The sequence below is a fragment of the Heliconius melpomene genome, chromosome 12, assembly GCF_056956725.1.
Source record: "Heliconius melpomene rosina isolate 202511_hmr_F chromosome 12, ASM5695672v1, whole genome shotgun sequence".
NCBI classification, from domain to species: domain Eukaryota; kingdom Metazoa; phylum Arthropoda; class Insecta; order Lepidoptera; family Nymphalidae; genus Heliconius; species Heliconius melpomene.
In genome coordinates, this window is record NC_140400.1 from 11800460 (window position 1) to 11815123 (window position 14664).

The window sequence follows — 14664 nt, forward strand, 5'->3', positions numbered from 1 at the left end:
TACTAAAAAGGATTTTTATTCACTTTTTAAAAATATTTTACATTTACTTTTTAATAATTTTTTACTTAATAATACAATTTAAACAAGTAATGTTACATATGTTACGACACGAGGTACGTCTGACTATCAAATTGATCTCCATCACATCGTTAGTGTAGCTTTTTGTCGGGCTTATTTTAATAAGCTTTTTTTCAACTTTTCGAATGGATTCTGTTTTGGATGGTCGCTTTGTTTAAATACTTATATAAGTTTTACGGTTACAGACAATGAAAGTAAAATAATATAAGCAAAAACATTATTTTAGGGTTCCATCTTTCAAAAGAAAAAACTAAATCCTTATAGAATTACTTTGTTCTCCGTATGTCTGTCTGTCAACATCATTTATCTTAACATTGCGTGGAGGTAACAAGTTGAAATTAATATCAAATATTCAAGTCTATGATTCTATGGAATACAAAAAAATTAGGCCCGTAACTATAACTATAAGTATATAATCAAAAATACCAGCGTTTATGCAGCGTATTTATTGCATTTGTATGAAATTCAACGCGTGCAATATTTATTTAACAAAAAGTGAAAACTTACAGTACAAATATAAAAAAAACTATTTTTTAAAAGAATAGCACTTTTTATAAGTGACGTTCCCGTTGTCCTGAATTTCGAAATTAACACAGGTGGGCCAGGCTGATTCACACTTGACCGTCTTTTTATTCAAATCTATTTATTCTTTAAAATTTTACGGGTCTTATCTATTTTCTAGTTTTAGTAAGAACTAACATATTACTAAATGTTGAAAAAACTTAGTCAATTTGAATCGAATTTAAACTTCAAGAAAATTTTTAAAGTAATTTCTAAGGCTTAACGAAGCAATTTTTATTAAACTTCCATAAGCTAACTTGTAGGAAGTTTTATCTTGAAGTTTGATAAAGTTGTAGTGCAAGCTGATAATAATTCGGTTGCAATTTTTACAGATTTACTGTTATTTTTTACCGACATAAAAATTGACATAAACGAGTAGGATTGAATCCTACAAAAAGTTCCGACCTGCCAAAAGCTTAATAATCACGACATGAAGCCGTCATGGCTTATAATGCTTACAAAAGATTCTTTATTCTATTTTTTTTATAATCTGACAATTTAAGCGGGAGAAGCCGCAGGCCGCGGTCGTGTTGCTAGTACCTAATATTTTCTCCGCCTCACCAATTGCGAGAAATAGAGATATATCTCACTTGTTGGTAACAGGTACACCCATAACCAACAGGTTGAAACATTGAGTTTTATAATAACTTTATATTAATTTTAGCATTTTATAAGATGGATTAAACTTTATAGATATCCACTTTCCAGGTAATATTAAACTCTTCTGAGCTGGGGATTACTGGTTAATAATGACGCTTATGTGCTTTGCTATTATCGTGCTTGTTTACCGCGGGGCAATCATTAGTCCCATTCATTCACTACCTAAATTGTTATTTAAGCTCACTTTGTCATATTATCATGAACGATCGTTTTTATTTTATTCACGATCAATAGATTTTAGAGCTTTTAGTGGTTTTTTTTATTTAGTACTAATTTAGTTATAAAATAAGGATTTTTAATAATGTTGTTGCGAGTAACGATCATGTACATGTTTACAGCGAAATAAATCGTTTTCTTCTTTAGGTTGCATAAAATAAAGTAGCTTTTTACAGAAGTACATTTCAACCTTTCAAACTACTCAACGAATATCGTTGTCAGTAATGAACATGAAGTTTTAATATCTATACTTATAATAAAATCATATAGTCTGATCGGTGTCTGTACATAGAAGATGTATGTATAAAAAACTATTACTGGAGGCATTTATTAGTGTAATAGAATAGAACCTAAAGCAATGTTTTTTGAAAATTTTGTCTATTTTCTGTGCGTTTGTTCACGCTAATCTCAGAAATGCAGTTTTCACTATTGGATTATGGCAAGCTTCACTTAATTTCATTTAGTGTTTATTTTATTACAATCGTTTCACAAATAAAAAAAAATAAATCAATAAAATGTTAAATAAATAAAAAAAACATCCTTCACGCTGTATCCCGCAAGGCTAACGTTTGTGATTTTCTAGCTTTATTTATTCATATACATTTTACGCTAATGAGATATCGGGCCACAGAAAGGAATATAAAGAGCAAGATTTGCTAGTATGATACTGTTGTATTGTAGCGTGCGACAAAACGTAGTTTACATACTCCTTAAGACTAGAATTTTTTACTTAATATACATGTATATATTAAATATAATACAATGTTTCCAATTTTCGCATCGCTCTTACTAAAGTAAGTAAATTTTTCTTTTATTTTTTTTGTCTTTTTAGATATGCAGCGTGTCAAGCTTATTTCACTAGTGAAATAAATTACTATTACTATACTGTTATTTATTTTTATTAACATAATATAATATGTTTAATAATTATTATTATCTAGGACTTATTATTACTATTATTTCCCGGAGAGTACAATTCTACTAATACGCTTAATATGTATCCTCTTTTCAAAAACTGTAATAACGACCGCCAGCACACGTCCCGTGCAACAGGCGCTACACATTTCCGCTATAAAATGAAGTTCACAAAATGTAGTGAAACAATTTTAAGCACTAATAACTAATGCATGTAATTAAGAGCTTTTCATATTTTAAATGGACGTAGCTTGTAATTATTTTGCAAATAATTTTCCACGAGCTCTTAGTTTCTTGTTAACTTTCGTTTACGTTTGTATATACTGTGAATTAATATTATTTTTGATTAAATTTATAAACAACAACTCTGACCATAAAGTTTTGTATATTTCGTAATACAACTCATTGTTATTCTACTCTTCAATTTCAGCTTTTATTTTTGTATAGAATCTGTATATTGTTATATATAAGTAATTATTGATCTACAAGTTCATCAATAAATATATTAAACAATATATTTTTTAGAGTTCCGTACCTCAAAAGGTAAACGAAATGCTTAAAGGATTATTTAGCTGTCGGTCAGTCCGCCTGCCAAGTCCATTTACCTCGATACCAAGTAGAGGTATAACTGAAATTAATATCAAATAGTTAAGTCTACTCTTAAGGGATCTTAAAGGATAGAAAAAAATAAGCTTTTAGGTCACCCCAATCAAAAGAAACAAGCATCCAGCAAACTATAGTTTATTATTGTTTTTTTGTACTTCCTATTGACCTATAATCCCGAAATTGGTAAGGAAGTCTCGGTAGGCGAGTCCGACCCGCACTTAACCGGTTTTTTCCTTAAATAAATAAATATTATGTATGAAAAATCAAGGTAAAATGTACTGAAACATAAAAGGAAAAATAAATTTTAATTTATTTATTAAAACGTTCCTTTCATACATATCTGCTTTGTTATAGCGAGGCAGATTAAGCCATCCAATAGTAATCAACGTTGATTGACTTTTTAATCTCGAGATTCTTTCCATACTCTTATATGCTTAAACAATATCCAGTGTAGACATTTCATTGTTTTCTTTTTAAACATTTTTTTAAAGTCTTGGAGTTTTCAATGTACAATTTATAACAGAAATAACACAAACAATATATATAAATATTCATACGATTCGAAGTAAAAACGATTTTTCATGTAATTCAATTTAATCTCTATACCGGCAGCTTTGAGCTTAAATCGTAGCAAACGTGACTGCCTCAAAGCGTCTCTGTACACGTGCCTCTTAATCCGACGCAAACACAATTTTGTCTAAACTAATAGTAAAAACATTGAAAATTATGAAACTTTACCATGAAATAATATTTCATATCCGCCTACTGGGGTACCTACGAATCTCTACTATCTACTCATTTATGAGACAACAATATTATTACAAAGGTAGATAGAGGCACAAAGGTGTGACTTTAATCAAGTCAAATCAGCTTCACGATGTATCCCGCACACAACAGGGTAGGCAGAGGGAACCTAGTGTCAAGACATTTCGTTCTCCACTTTCCGCTGAATTCTGGAGGCATTGCGTGTTGAATGGCGGAACTCAACACCCGAGCGAAGAAATGAAAATATAAATATAAATAATTATGTTATTACCTCGAGTGGGGAATAGAACCCATAACCAGTCGATTTTATAGACACACTTTGTGCCCCTGCGCCACGACTGATGACACGATATTATTTATTAATTATATAACTAAGACAAAAGCCCGGCGTTAGGTTCCGCCACTCAACACGCAATGCCTCGAAAGTACGTAGGTATCCTTGTTACTAGATCTCTAATTATAATAATAGTTTTATTAAAAAAAAAAAATATGTATTCTGTTTCTGATTTATACTTCAAGTGGTAGTTCTGATTCTACTCAGTGTATTATTGGCAAATATAGCAAATATGTAGACAGTATAAGCACTTATGAATACTCGGTACGGTACTTGTTATTTCAATGCAATAAACAATTTGTCTGTAACATAATGCGTAAAGCACCTCTTTAACGTGATACAAAAATGAAATAATAATTATTATTGAGGCTTTGTTCTAATCAAGAGTAAAATAGTATTTTCTCTTGCATAAACTCGAATGAAACAGATTAATTAACCCTCTTGGTAGGGTTGTAAGGCCGTCACCTACGCGCGAGGACGACGCCGCGTGGTATATAATCGCGTACGCCGTCATCAAGCTCCCATTTGCTTTAGAACCATCGACTCGTCAGCCTCCAGATATCCTGATAGTACTGAAAGTTCGATCTTCACTGTCTAGCTACGGTCAAGTAAGTCAATTATGAATGTGTTTTTATTATTTTTGTCATAATAGAAAAAGTTTTTTTTTAAACATACATATGTATATTATAACAAATATACATATACATTCATATATATAAAATCTTTTATTATTTCTTTACGTCACTGTTTACTTTCTATATGTATGTTTATGCATATATATACATACATATGAATAAAAAATATTCTAAAGTTCTTCATTGGTACAAAATATAAATATATCTCTATCTCTATTTCTATTTATAATTTTTAACTTTGAAAAAGTATATTTACGCATTAAATACAACTAATAATATTTTTTTATTCTTCGTCACTATCATTTTAAATTTTTACATGTTTGTATTATACGACTAAAATTTTATTGGTAACGATACCTTTTAAAATCAATTCAAAATAATATATACATTTTTATATATAATACATATTTAAATATTGTTACGTATATAAAAATGTATTAAAAAAAATCTTCAATTACCTGTCTTTGCGATGATTATGAATAGAAAAAAAATTGTTTGCCTGTTAGATAAATCAAGAGATTTTAAAATTTACACTAATGGTTTATAACTTATTTCGTTTGATATATTATTTACTAAAAATAAAAGAACATTCGTATAGTATTTGTAATAAAATTTCATAAAAACGTATTTATTTATTCAATGTTTTTTTAATAACGTATAGAATAAAAACTCTTTTCTGTCCAAAAAAGACAAATCAAAGAGAATATTTACATAACAGCGATAACTCTAACAAAGGTATTAACATTTTTATTCAGCGAGCTTAAAGATAAATTGAAAAAACTTAATTAATTTTAAATCCAATACTAATTTCAGACTCTACTGAATATTGAAATTAATATGGAAGTACTGTATTTATGTAAATCTCTTTAAGTAACCTTAAATTGAAAACTAAGGTATTTAGGCTAAAACAAAAATAAAAACTTTAATTATGCTTTATTTATTACATATAACTTTGTATTTTTTTTAAATAAACATACATTCTGACCATTATTAATTAATTATTGTAACATCATTAAGGATACTTATAAAACAGATATTATTAAATTGAAATAAATGATATCACAAGGTTCGCTTTGGTTCTACAACATTCAGAAAAATGTGAAAATAAAAAACGTAAAAGTTACTGGTACACAAAAAAAATATCATGTTTATGACAATGAAAGTCAATACTTGGGAGATTATTTTTTATAAGTAATAAAGTTTAGTTTTAAGCACATAAGACAGTTTTTTTTTTGTAAGAAATATAATGTAAGTATTTTTTTGGTTGATGCTGTATAGCCCACACAGCTGTTTAGGCAGAAAGAACGTTTCCCAGGTTCTTTCTGCGTACTTAGTGTTAAAACATTTCCTTCCTTTAGGACAGTTCCGTTCTTCACTGTTCGCCGAATTCTGGAGGCAAACCTATTTACCAAACCGTTAAATAAGTTGAAAATATATATTCTAAAAGTAATTTTAAAAATATTTTAAGAGGTACTCTCTCTTCTATATCTTCACCTTCAATTAGCTCTGTATGACGTTTTAAATATGTAGCACAATTAAGTTCCGGGGCTATAGCCAGCTTAATGGTCATTAAGCTTAACCTTATTTATGGCTATTAAATTTGCATAACACCGAAACCGTAGAATGTTGAAAGTTATAAACTTTATTTATTCTCGGCATCTATCATATTAAGAAAAAATAGCTCAAAAAATAGCTAAAAATATTTGCTATAGCTCGGTAACCGAACACCACCACGTTATGAAATATATTCAACTTACGTAAATACTAAGAAACTTTCCTAATAAATGCAAAGAATCTTTATACTGTGGTCTTACGGCAAACATTGCAAATTTATTCATTTAATACATAATAATGACATATTTCATAATTTTGTTTTGAAAAGTTTCATTTAAATAAAACTATGTGGTCCGTCTAATATCTATTGGCGGGAAAACTTACAGATAAATTTCCTTTTACCAATCGAATATTTGTGACAATGACAAGACATTTCGGTAAAACTAAAGTAATATAAAAATAAATATATTATTCGTAGTCATAGGGACACAAGGGGGTTCACTACTCGGGAGAATGAATTATTATTATATTTCCATTTCTTCGTTCTGGCACTAAGGCAAAAGCCCGCCGTCGAGTTCCGCAACTCAACACGTAATGCGTGGAAATTCGGCAGAGTGGAAACGGAGTGTCTTAACACTAGCTTTTCTCTGCCTATTCTGTAATATGGGGGATACAGCGTGAAGGAAAAAAAATACACAAGTTGCTCTAAATATCAATAACTAAATAAGCGAAAGTGTTAAATAGAAGTTAGAATTTGGCTGAAAGATACCTAAGTGTGGTTATTAATTAGGTCAAAACGCAGAAAAAGCTTTTAGAGTTTTTAAATATAAAGGTCTACGTAGCACTACTTAATATTTAAAAGAAAGGTGTAGGCGTGATTTTATTTTAACTACATCCCCCAACAAAACAGGATAGAATCGATTAGCATTCTTCTAAATTATTTATTGAAAGCTGGTTTAGACCAAAATATATTCATTCAGTCTTTTATTATTAACATCTCTATATAAATTTTACTATGTTCGCAAATTGAACTGAATGAAAAGATGTATCTAAAACAGATTTCGTACTATGTATTTGACATGAATTAATTTAAATTATAGTACCAGCTATTAAGACATGACATACTTCTCGAACGCTCATCGACTTAACGGTAAATTATAAATATTTGTAAAATATACTTTCAAAACATATATAAACACTCGGTGTTGCTCGTTAATGTAGTTTAAATGTGGCTGTGATTTCTTTAGACGTAACTATTGTATTCACTTAAAAAACTTTTAACGGGAAGGATACTTCCAAAAAAACAAAAAAATCGAACGTAGAGGAATTTGAACCCACGCCTCTTGGAAACCGTCCAAGCGCTCTGACCAACTAAGCCATACGTTCTCATCGGGCTACGTCAAATATGCTTGTTGCAACTTATTTATATTGCTAGAATCATTGTAGGATATGAAGGATAGAGAAAGGAGGAGGTTATTAGGAAGTTCTCTCTGCTCATACCGCAGAATACGAGCAGTTGGATAAAAATATAAGCTTAATACTTCCTACTAGATACCGTAAGTATGCATGTACTGTAATTTGCTACGGGATATTGCTACGACATCTCGTAGCATTATATAGAAAATGATACGACGATGTATTTGTTCTTGATTATGTGTTGTATTATTATTTTTGCAAGACAATTCTTATATATTTGATTTATATATATATATAACGCAAATAAATACGTGTTGTTCAGTATGTTCAGTAATTTATTATATGGAATAAAAATTGAAAATATAAAAAAATATATAAATTATTCCTTAGCAATTTTCTTAAATTAAAATATATTTTATAGAGGGCTTTTATGCTTTTCTTAAGAACTAGCTACTAAGACTTTAAAAAGTTAATTGCACTCGGCACTATAAAGCAGCACTTAATATCGTAGACGGATGTCCTTTTTAATTGTCTTTAATAGATAATTCAATTAATATTTATTTTATCATTTAAGTTGAGAATAACAACACTAATTGAACTCTATCATATATATTTATATAAATCCTTAAAAAATAAAATCACATTTATTACCAGAATTTCCCATGCGAAATATAAAAGGCAGCCATTTATATAATTCTCATCACGCAAATTTGATTTTAAATGCATATAGGCCAACAAATTGTGATTGATACAGCCCATCTTCAATCTATAACGAAATTGGATACAAAAAACTCGTTACAGCGATTCATATAGCACATATACGAGTATACACATGTACCTAATATATGCATCTCAGAAGACATCCACAACATCCTGCTTCATTTATTTTTTCACTTTCAACGCCTTTGCATACTAATGTTGAGCTTAATCGAACTTGTATAAAAGTCTCGTTACTGCCAATGGAATTTTTATTTGAAATTATTTTTCATTTAAAATATGAAATACCAATCTAGGATAGGAAGCAATCTTTTTATATGAATTTCACATTTTCATTATTGGGAAACCCATTAGTATATTCCAGTAGGTGGGGTATTTCAACAGGTTATCACAGCAGTATGTTCATAGTGGATGTCATAAATATCACAAAATGTCTTTGTGTCCTTCAGGACCCTTCAGGGTTCATTGATAAATAGCATCTCGTGTATCCAATTATATGTCAAGGCGAATCTGGAATGCCGCGATTGTGATATGATGCCTTCTGGGACTTCCCTTATAAAGAGACGCAAAACGTTATTCTCATATTTTTCAAAGAGTGATATCTTTTTATTTAATAATATCTAATTCTATATATGTTTGCTATAATATCGAAAGCTTTTACAACTTTAATATATCTAAATATTAATGTACAACTTTGGAATATAATATAAAAATCATTAGTAAAAAGAATATATACTTTCTATTTGACTGCCAGCTGTCGTGGTGCGTGCACAAGCGTGCAATTGCAACAACTGTAAACGTGAAGGTTGTGGGAAATTGGAAAATGAAGTGTCTTAACACTGCGTTCCCTATGCCTACCGTGCTATATGCGGGATTCAGCGTGAAGCTAAACAAAAATATTACTGGAAGCAGGGTAGGTGGGCAGGGGAGCCAGAACGGTTTAAATTTTAATTAAATAATATTTATAAATAAAATGTATAATCGGAAATAGATACGTTATATAAATGCAGTCGGATCACTCGCCTGATCGCTTAATTGAGATATAAACTTCGTAGGCGACATCATAAAAAAGAAATAACCTTCCATTGGACAGTTCATCGCATTTCCCAAAGGTTCGCACATATGGGGTTCTTTCTTTATTTCAACTTGTACTATTTAGATTGTCTTTTTATTTTATGTACTTTTTAAATTATGTTACATTATTTATATTATTTATTTGTCAAATATTAGTTATATATATGAAACTAACTTAAAATAATTATATTGGATCAACTTATATTAATTCTTTATTTAAGTTTTCAATATGGTAGATATTTTATACCAAACCATCTAAAGCTACAATACTATTAACTTATGTCCACCAACGCTTTCAATCTTTAAAACTATAAACGTCGAAATAAGCCAAATGGAATTTGTGTTTTCTGGATTGATATTGCAATGAAAATAAATGTGAGCTTTCCAAATTATATTTATTTAAAATATTTCTATTATGAATGAAATATAAAAATTTCATCGTTTTCAAGTACAGAGAATGATGCGTTTTATTATACTTTTTGCCATTGCGTGGTAAGGAGAACTCAAGGCTGCACTTTATCGCAAAGAGCGGAGAAATAAATATATTACCTTGAATGGGAATTGAACCCATAATCATCAAAAGTTTCCCATTGCACCGTTATAGCCTTCTCTATTATTATTTTGTTTTAATATATTTTTATTATTTTAAATATATTAATAATCCATCCATTCATCAGCCTTTTGAAGTCCACTGTTAGACATAAGTCTTCCCTATTGTTCGCCACTCCATTTGATCCTGCGACCTTTGAGTCCAATGGATTTTCGCTGTCTTCTTCATGTCTGATTGAAGGGCGGCCTTTTTGTTTTTCTATTTCGAACTACGTTAATGCTGTTAGCCTTATTGGCTTTTACAGCGACACCAGGTGGATAGGGAAGAGCGTACTCTGTCCCCGAAAAAAACTTGTAAGAATGCCGACGGCGGTAAGTGCGTCCCTTGCGGGACTCGAACCTCGGCTTGCGGCCGTCGAGGGGACTGGGAAGGGCGGCCTCAATATATATTTATTGAAAACTTACTGGATAGCTCCAATAAATTTACAAGAAAAGAAAATAAATATTCTACATAAACAGAAGAACAATTAGCTTATCTATATTTATGTCAAGGATTAACTAACACTTAAGAACAGTACATGAAGTGAGTAATTAAGTTGCCCACGATCTACATTTTCTCCTGCTGTGTATTTGTCATTGAGATTTAGTTAAGCAACGTTGCAGCTGTGGTAAACCACTAATTGTGTATATAATTAGATAATATAGGTGCATATATGTATACTATAATTTTAGTTTCTACTAAACCTAAATGTCTTAACTATTTGTTATTATTATACTTAAAAAGCTTTGGTTCAGATACATCATTGAAACTTTACGTTTATTTTACTAATGCTTATAACTAAATAATTTGAATAAAGAGTCATTTATAGATAGACAGACAGACAACACTTTTCTGGAACAATGTCTAGAAGTAATTTTGAACCCATCTACGTGAAAGAAACTTATTTTACATTATCAGCTTCAAGCTATATGCCTATAGCAGGGTAGGCAAAGGGAGATTCCACGCCCTATTTTTCGCCTAATTTTGGAGGCATTGCCCAATTGAGATTTTTTATATTATTTAATATTAGATAATTAATAAATAATTTTATTATATGAAATATGCTTCTTTATGCTCGCGACGATAATGGGTTTGATTTTTATTCGCTAAATGCTTATAATTAAAATTATTTTCTTTTCTGGTCTGGTGAGGTGAGAATTTATTAAGAATTATTCAGTTTATTCATACATTTAAAAATTATTTAAAAGAGAGAACAATGGATTGAGTGAGTGTGAAATAGGCATGGAAATAAAGAAAAAAATCTTCCAGGTTTTCTCCACACGATGAACACGATGTCGTACAATACCAGCCTGATGCTCGTGATGGGTGTCCTTGCTACACTCATTATGACTGTAGTTGCCGCACCAATGGTAAATAATTATTATTAAATATAATAATATAATAATTCTTATAATACAGTTATATACAAAAAATTAAAAATAAAAAAAAATACTAATAATATTACAAGAACAATAGAAAATAAGAGAATTTATTAAAATTTCCATATAATTTAAAACGTTTCATATATATTAATTGTTTTATTCTATTGTTATGCTATTCTTTATTATAACACATTAAAGTACATATAATAATATTGAATCAACTGTATTAGGAGAATGAAGACGAGCAAATCGAAAATACGATGATAGCTCGTCCCGACGATCTGGCTGACCTCTCCGTACCGTGGGACGCTCTGAACACGGCCGCGCTACGCAAACTACTCTTGCAACTCGATACTGATGAAAGGTAATATTTAAATTCCATTGGTAATATTTTTTTTTCACAGCTAGGTAAGCAGAGGGAACCTAGTGTTAAGACACTCAGTTCTCCATTTTTCCGTCGAATTCTGGAGGCATTGCGTGTTAATGGGTGAAGATAATGGAAATATTAAAAATTTCATTTCCTCGAGTGGCAATCGAACCCACTACCTGCACTACGTTCACTTTGTAACCCTGCATTAATACTGGCCTCTCATTATTACCGTAACTTATATATAATACTAATATTCAATTGATAATCAATAACATGTTTCATAATTATAGATTAAAAAATTAGGTTAATTCGAACGAACAAAGTACTTTCTACCGGAGCTTACAACTGCTTAGCATATTAATTGCATGTCTCTTTGTAATTGCTCGCTTTTATTCTACCCATCTGATTTCTATTAGCACCGAGTTACCTAGAAGCTAGAAAAGTAATGCTCAATGTATTGAACTAAATAAAATAAACTATTTATTTTACAATCTTTTTAATATTTGTAATTTCTTAAAGATTCATGCTGTATTCCGTACAGAGCAGGGAAAACAGAGGGAACCTAGTGTTAAGACACTCCGTTCCCCATTTTCTGCCGAAATCTGGAGGCATTGCATATTGAGTGCCGGAATTCAACGGCCGCATACGATACCAAATACCATACAGTTACCAGTAATATACGATTCGATACCAGAGCTAAGAGATGAAGATATAAATTTAAATAGATATTTTATTTCCTCAAGTGGAGATCGAACCCACAGCCAGTCGATATTATTCGACTCGACTGGTCCCAAAAAAGATAAATAAAGAAAACTGAAGGTCGTATTTTAGTAAAATTGAATTTACAGAGGTCTTAAACTTCATTGTTTTTGGCAAATATCTTTAGATTGGGAGGACGTGTCGGTCGCTCCTGGCCGCAGGCAGAGCCACGTGGATGGGGCCTACGAACGGTCGACGGCAGGCTGGCTCGGCAGTGGCGCGCCGACAAACGGCAAGTCCGTTTCCGGCAATGCTACTTCAACCCAATCTCCTGCTTCCGCAAATGAATGCACCGACGCTTCCTGTATTAGTATTTTCCTTGCAAGACAATGTTTAAAAACAATTATGTAAATAAATCTATTTCGCAGATCAATAAAATTAGGTCGAGTATTATTGTTCTTACCTAGACGTATTCGCTATCCTTGTCTTACTGTTACATTTATATATATTAAATATGTTATATAAAATTATTGTAATTATTACGCTGCATAGTTTATTTTGAAATATTATTATTTTGTTATCATTTGATAATTTTACATCACTGTTACTGACAAAATAATATTTCTTAAACTGGAAAACCTTAAAACCTAATACATCACTAACAAAATTACCTCCTTGACCAATAAAATTAAACTCTTTCATTCACAGATTAAATACATTGAATTCCCCCGGAAATTTCTTCTTTACATATTTTCTTATCAAAAATGCGATTATATTTGTTCATTCATTTCTATGTATTTTAGTAACTTATTAATATATAATTTTATCTATCTAAATAACTAGTAGAAAATAATTTAATGTACTTTTAGAAATATTTCCTGTACACATCTAGTCAATGAATAAATTTAATGTTTGTCTTAATTGCGTTTTATTATCCTTTCTATTATTATTCTTTCTAAAATAGTCACAAACAATGGGAATTTTAAAATTGAGAACTAAAATTTATTAATTGAAAATTAGATTTTCAATGATTGCATTTCTCGTTTTCATTTATTTCCATAAAAGAAATGGCATTTTCTACTTTGTCCTACTTTCAAAACAAGCGTTAATTGCTTTGATCAACATTTTTTCAAACGTTTGCGAACGAGTCGGAAAATAACTAGAAATCTAACCAAGGTGCTATAAAGAAAGCTATTTTTTTATAAAAATAATACTTTTAATTATAATATAAAAAAAAGAAAAAATGTTATATATTCAAGCCACGTCTATGGCCTTTGAAAGTTAAAATAAAAGGAATATTTGTTGTAGTCCTTTATATCATAGTAACTTATGTCTTCAAGGCTATGTGTGTGTGTGTGTGTGTGTGAGTAGTGCACGGGCACAAGCGTATGACTGCGACAGGTTATGGATTCGATTCCTATTTGAGGAAATCAAATATTCAATATTTTCACTTCCTCGTTCTGGTAACGAGACAAAACTACAAAAGTTCGGAGGAAAAGTGGGGAACCAAAGTGTTTAATGGGAAAGGCTAATCATCATCTTAAAATCTCTATTATCAATAATAATAAATATTACAAAAAAAAAATTTACAATATAAATTGTTAACTAAGAATAAGATACCCTTCAACGGCTATAAACTGTCCAAATAATAAAGTCACATCTTTTGAACATTGTTTAATTTTTAAATAAGGCTTTTTTGTCTTTAAAAATTTTTTGAAACTCTTTGTCTCTTCATTTTAAAAATGAAATTATTTTCTTTTGTTTCATTTTATTCGTGTACTAGTAAAATTTAAGAACAATACATTCAAAGTAACTATGCAAGTACATAAGTAAGCTTCTTAGTATTTTCCCAAGGCCTATAATTTTGAATCCGTTTATTTATATCAGTTGTAGATTATTATTTGTTAATATTATATTTCACGAAACTAGTATTACGCTATATTTCATACAATAGACAAATATCTATATACCTATATAAAAGGACTTGTCCTCATTGACTGAGGTAAGACGCACGCACAGCCGTAACCGCTGTGCGTAGAAACGTGAAATTTTTTTTTTTTTTTTTTTTTTATTTTAAAAAAACTACATCCACG

The 14664-nt window shown here is 30.2% G+C and overlaps 1 protein-coding gene across 1 annotated transcript; it reads left to right on the forward strand.

The window, feature by feature from the left end:
• Positions 1–4616: 4616 nt before the first annotated feature.
• AstC (Allatostatin C) lies at positions 4617–13492 on the forward strand. Its single transcript, XM_085194320.1, has 4 exons — positions 4617–4743; positions 11390–11490; positions 11733–11866; positions 12759–13492. Exons 2-4 carry the CDS (start codon positions 11404–11406, stop codon positions 12916–12918), a joined length of 381 nt encoding a protein of 126 aa, XP_085050446.1. The 5' UTR covers positions 4617–4743; positions 11390–11403; the 3' UTR covers positions 12919–13492.
• The last annotated feature ends 1172 nt before the right edge of the window (positions 13493–14664 follow it).

What these genes read in the sequence shown, in the direction of transcription:
- AstC (XM_085194320.1), top strand. Translation starts at nt 11,404, where the DNA reads ATGAACACGATGTCGTACAATACCAGCCTGATGCTCGTGATGGGTGTC. An exon ending in CTGTAGTTGCCGCACCAATG is followed by an intron (nt 11,491 to 11,732) that starts GTAAATAATTAT and finishes CAACTGTATTAG; the next exon opens with GAGAATGAAGACGAGCAAAT. An exon ending in CAACTCGATACTGATGAAAG is followed by an intron (nt 11,867 to 12,758) that starts GTAATATTTAAA and finishes AAATATCTTTAG; the next exon opens with ATTGGGAGGACGTGTCGGTC.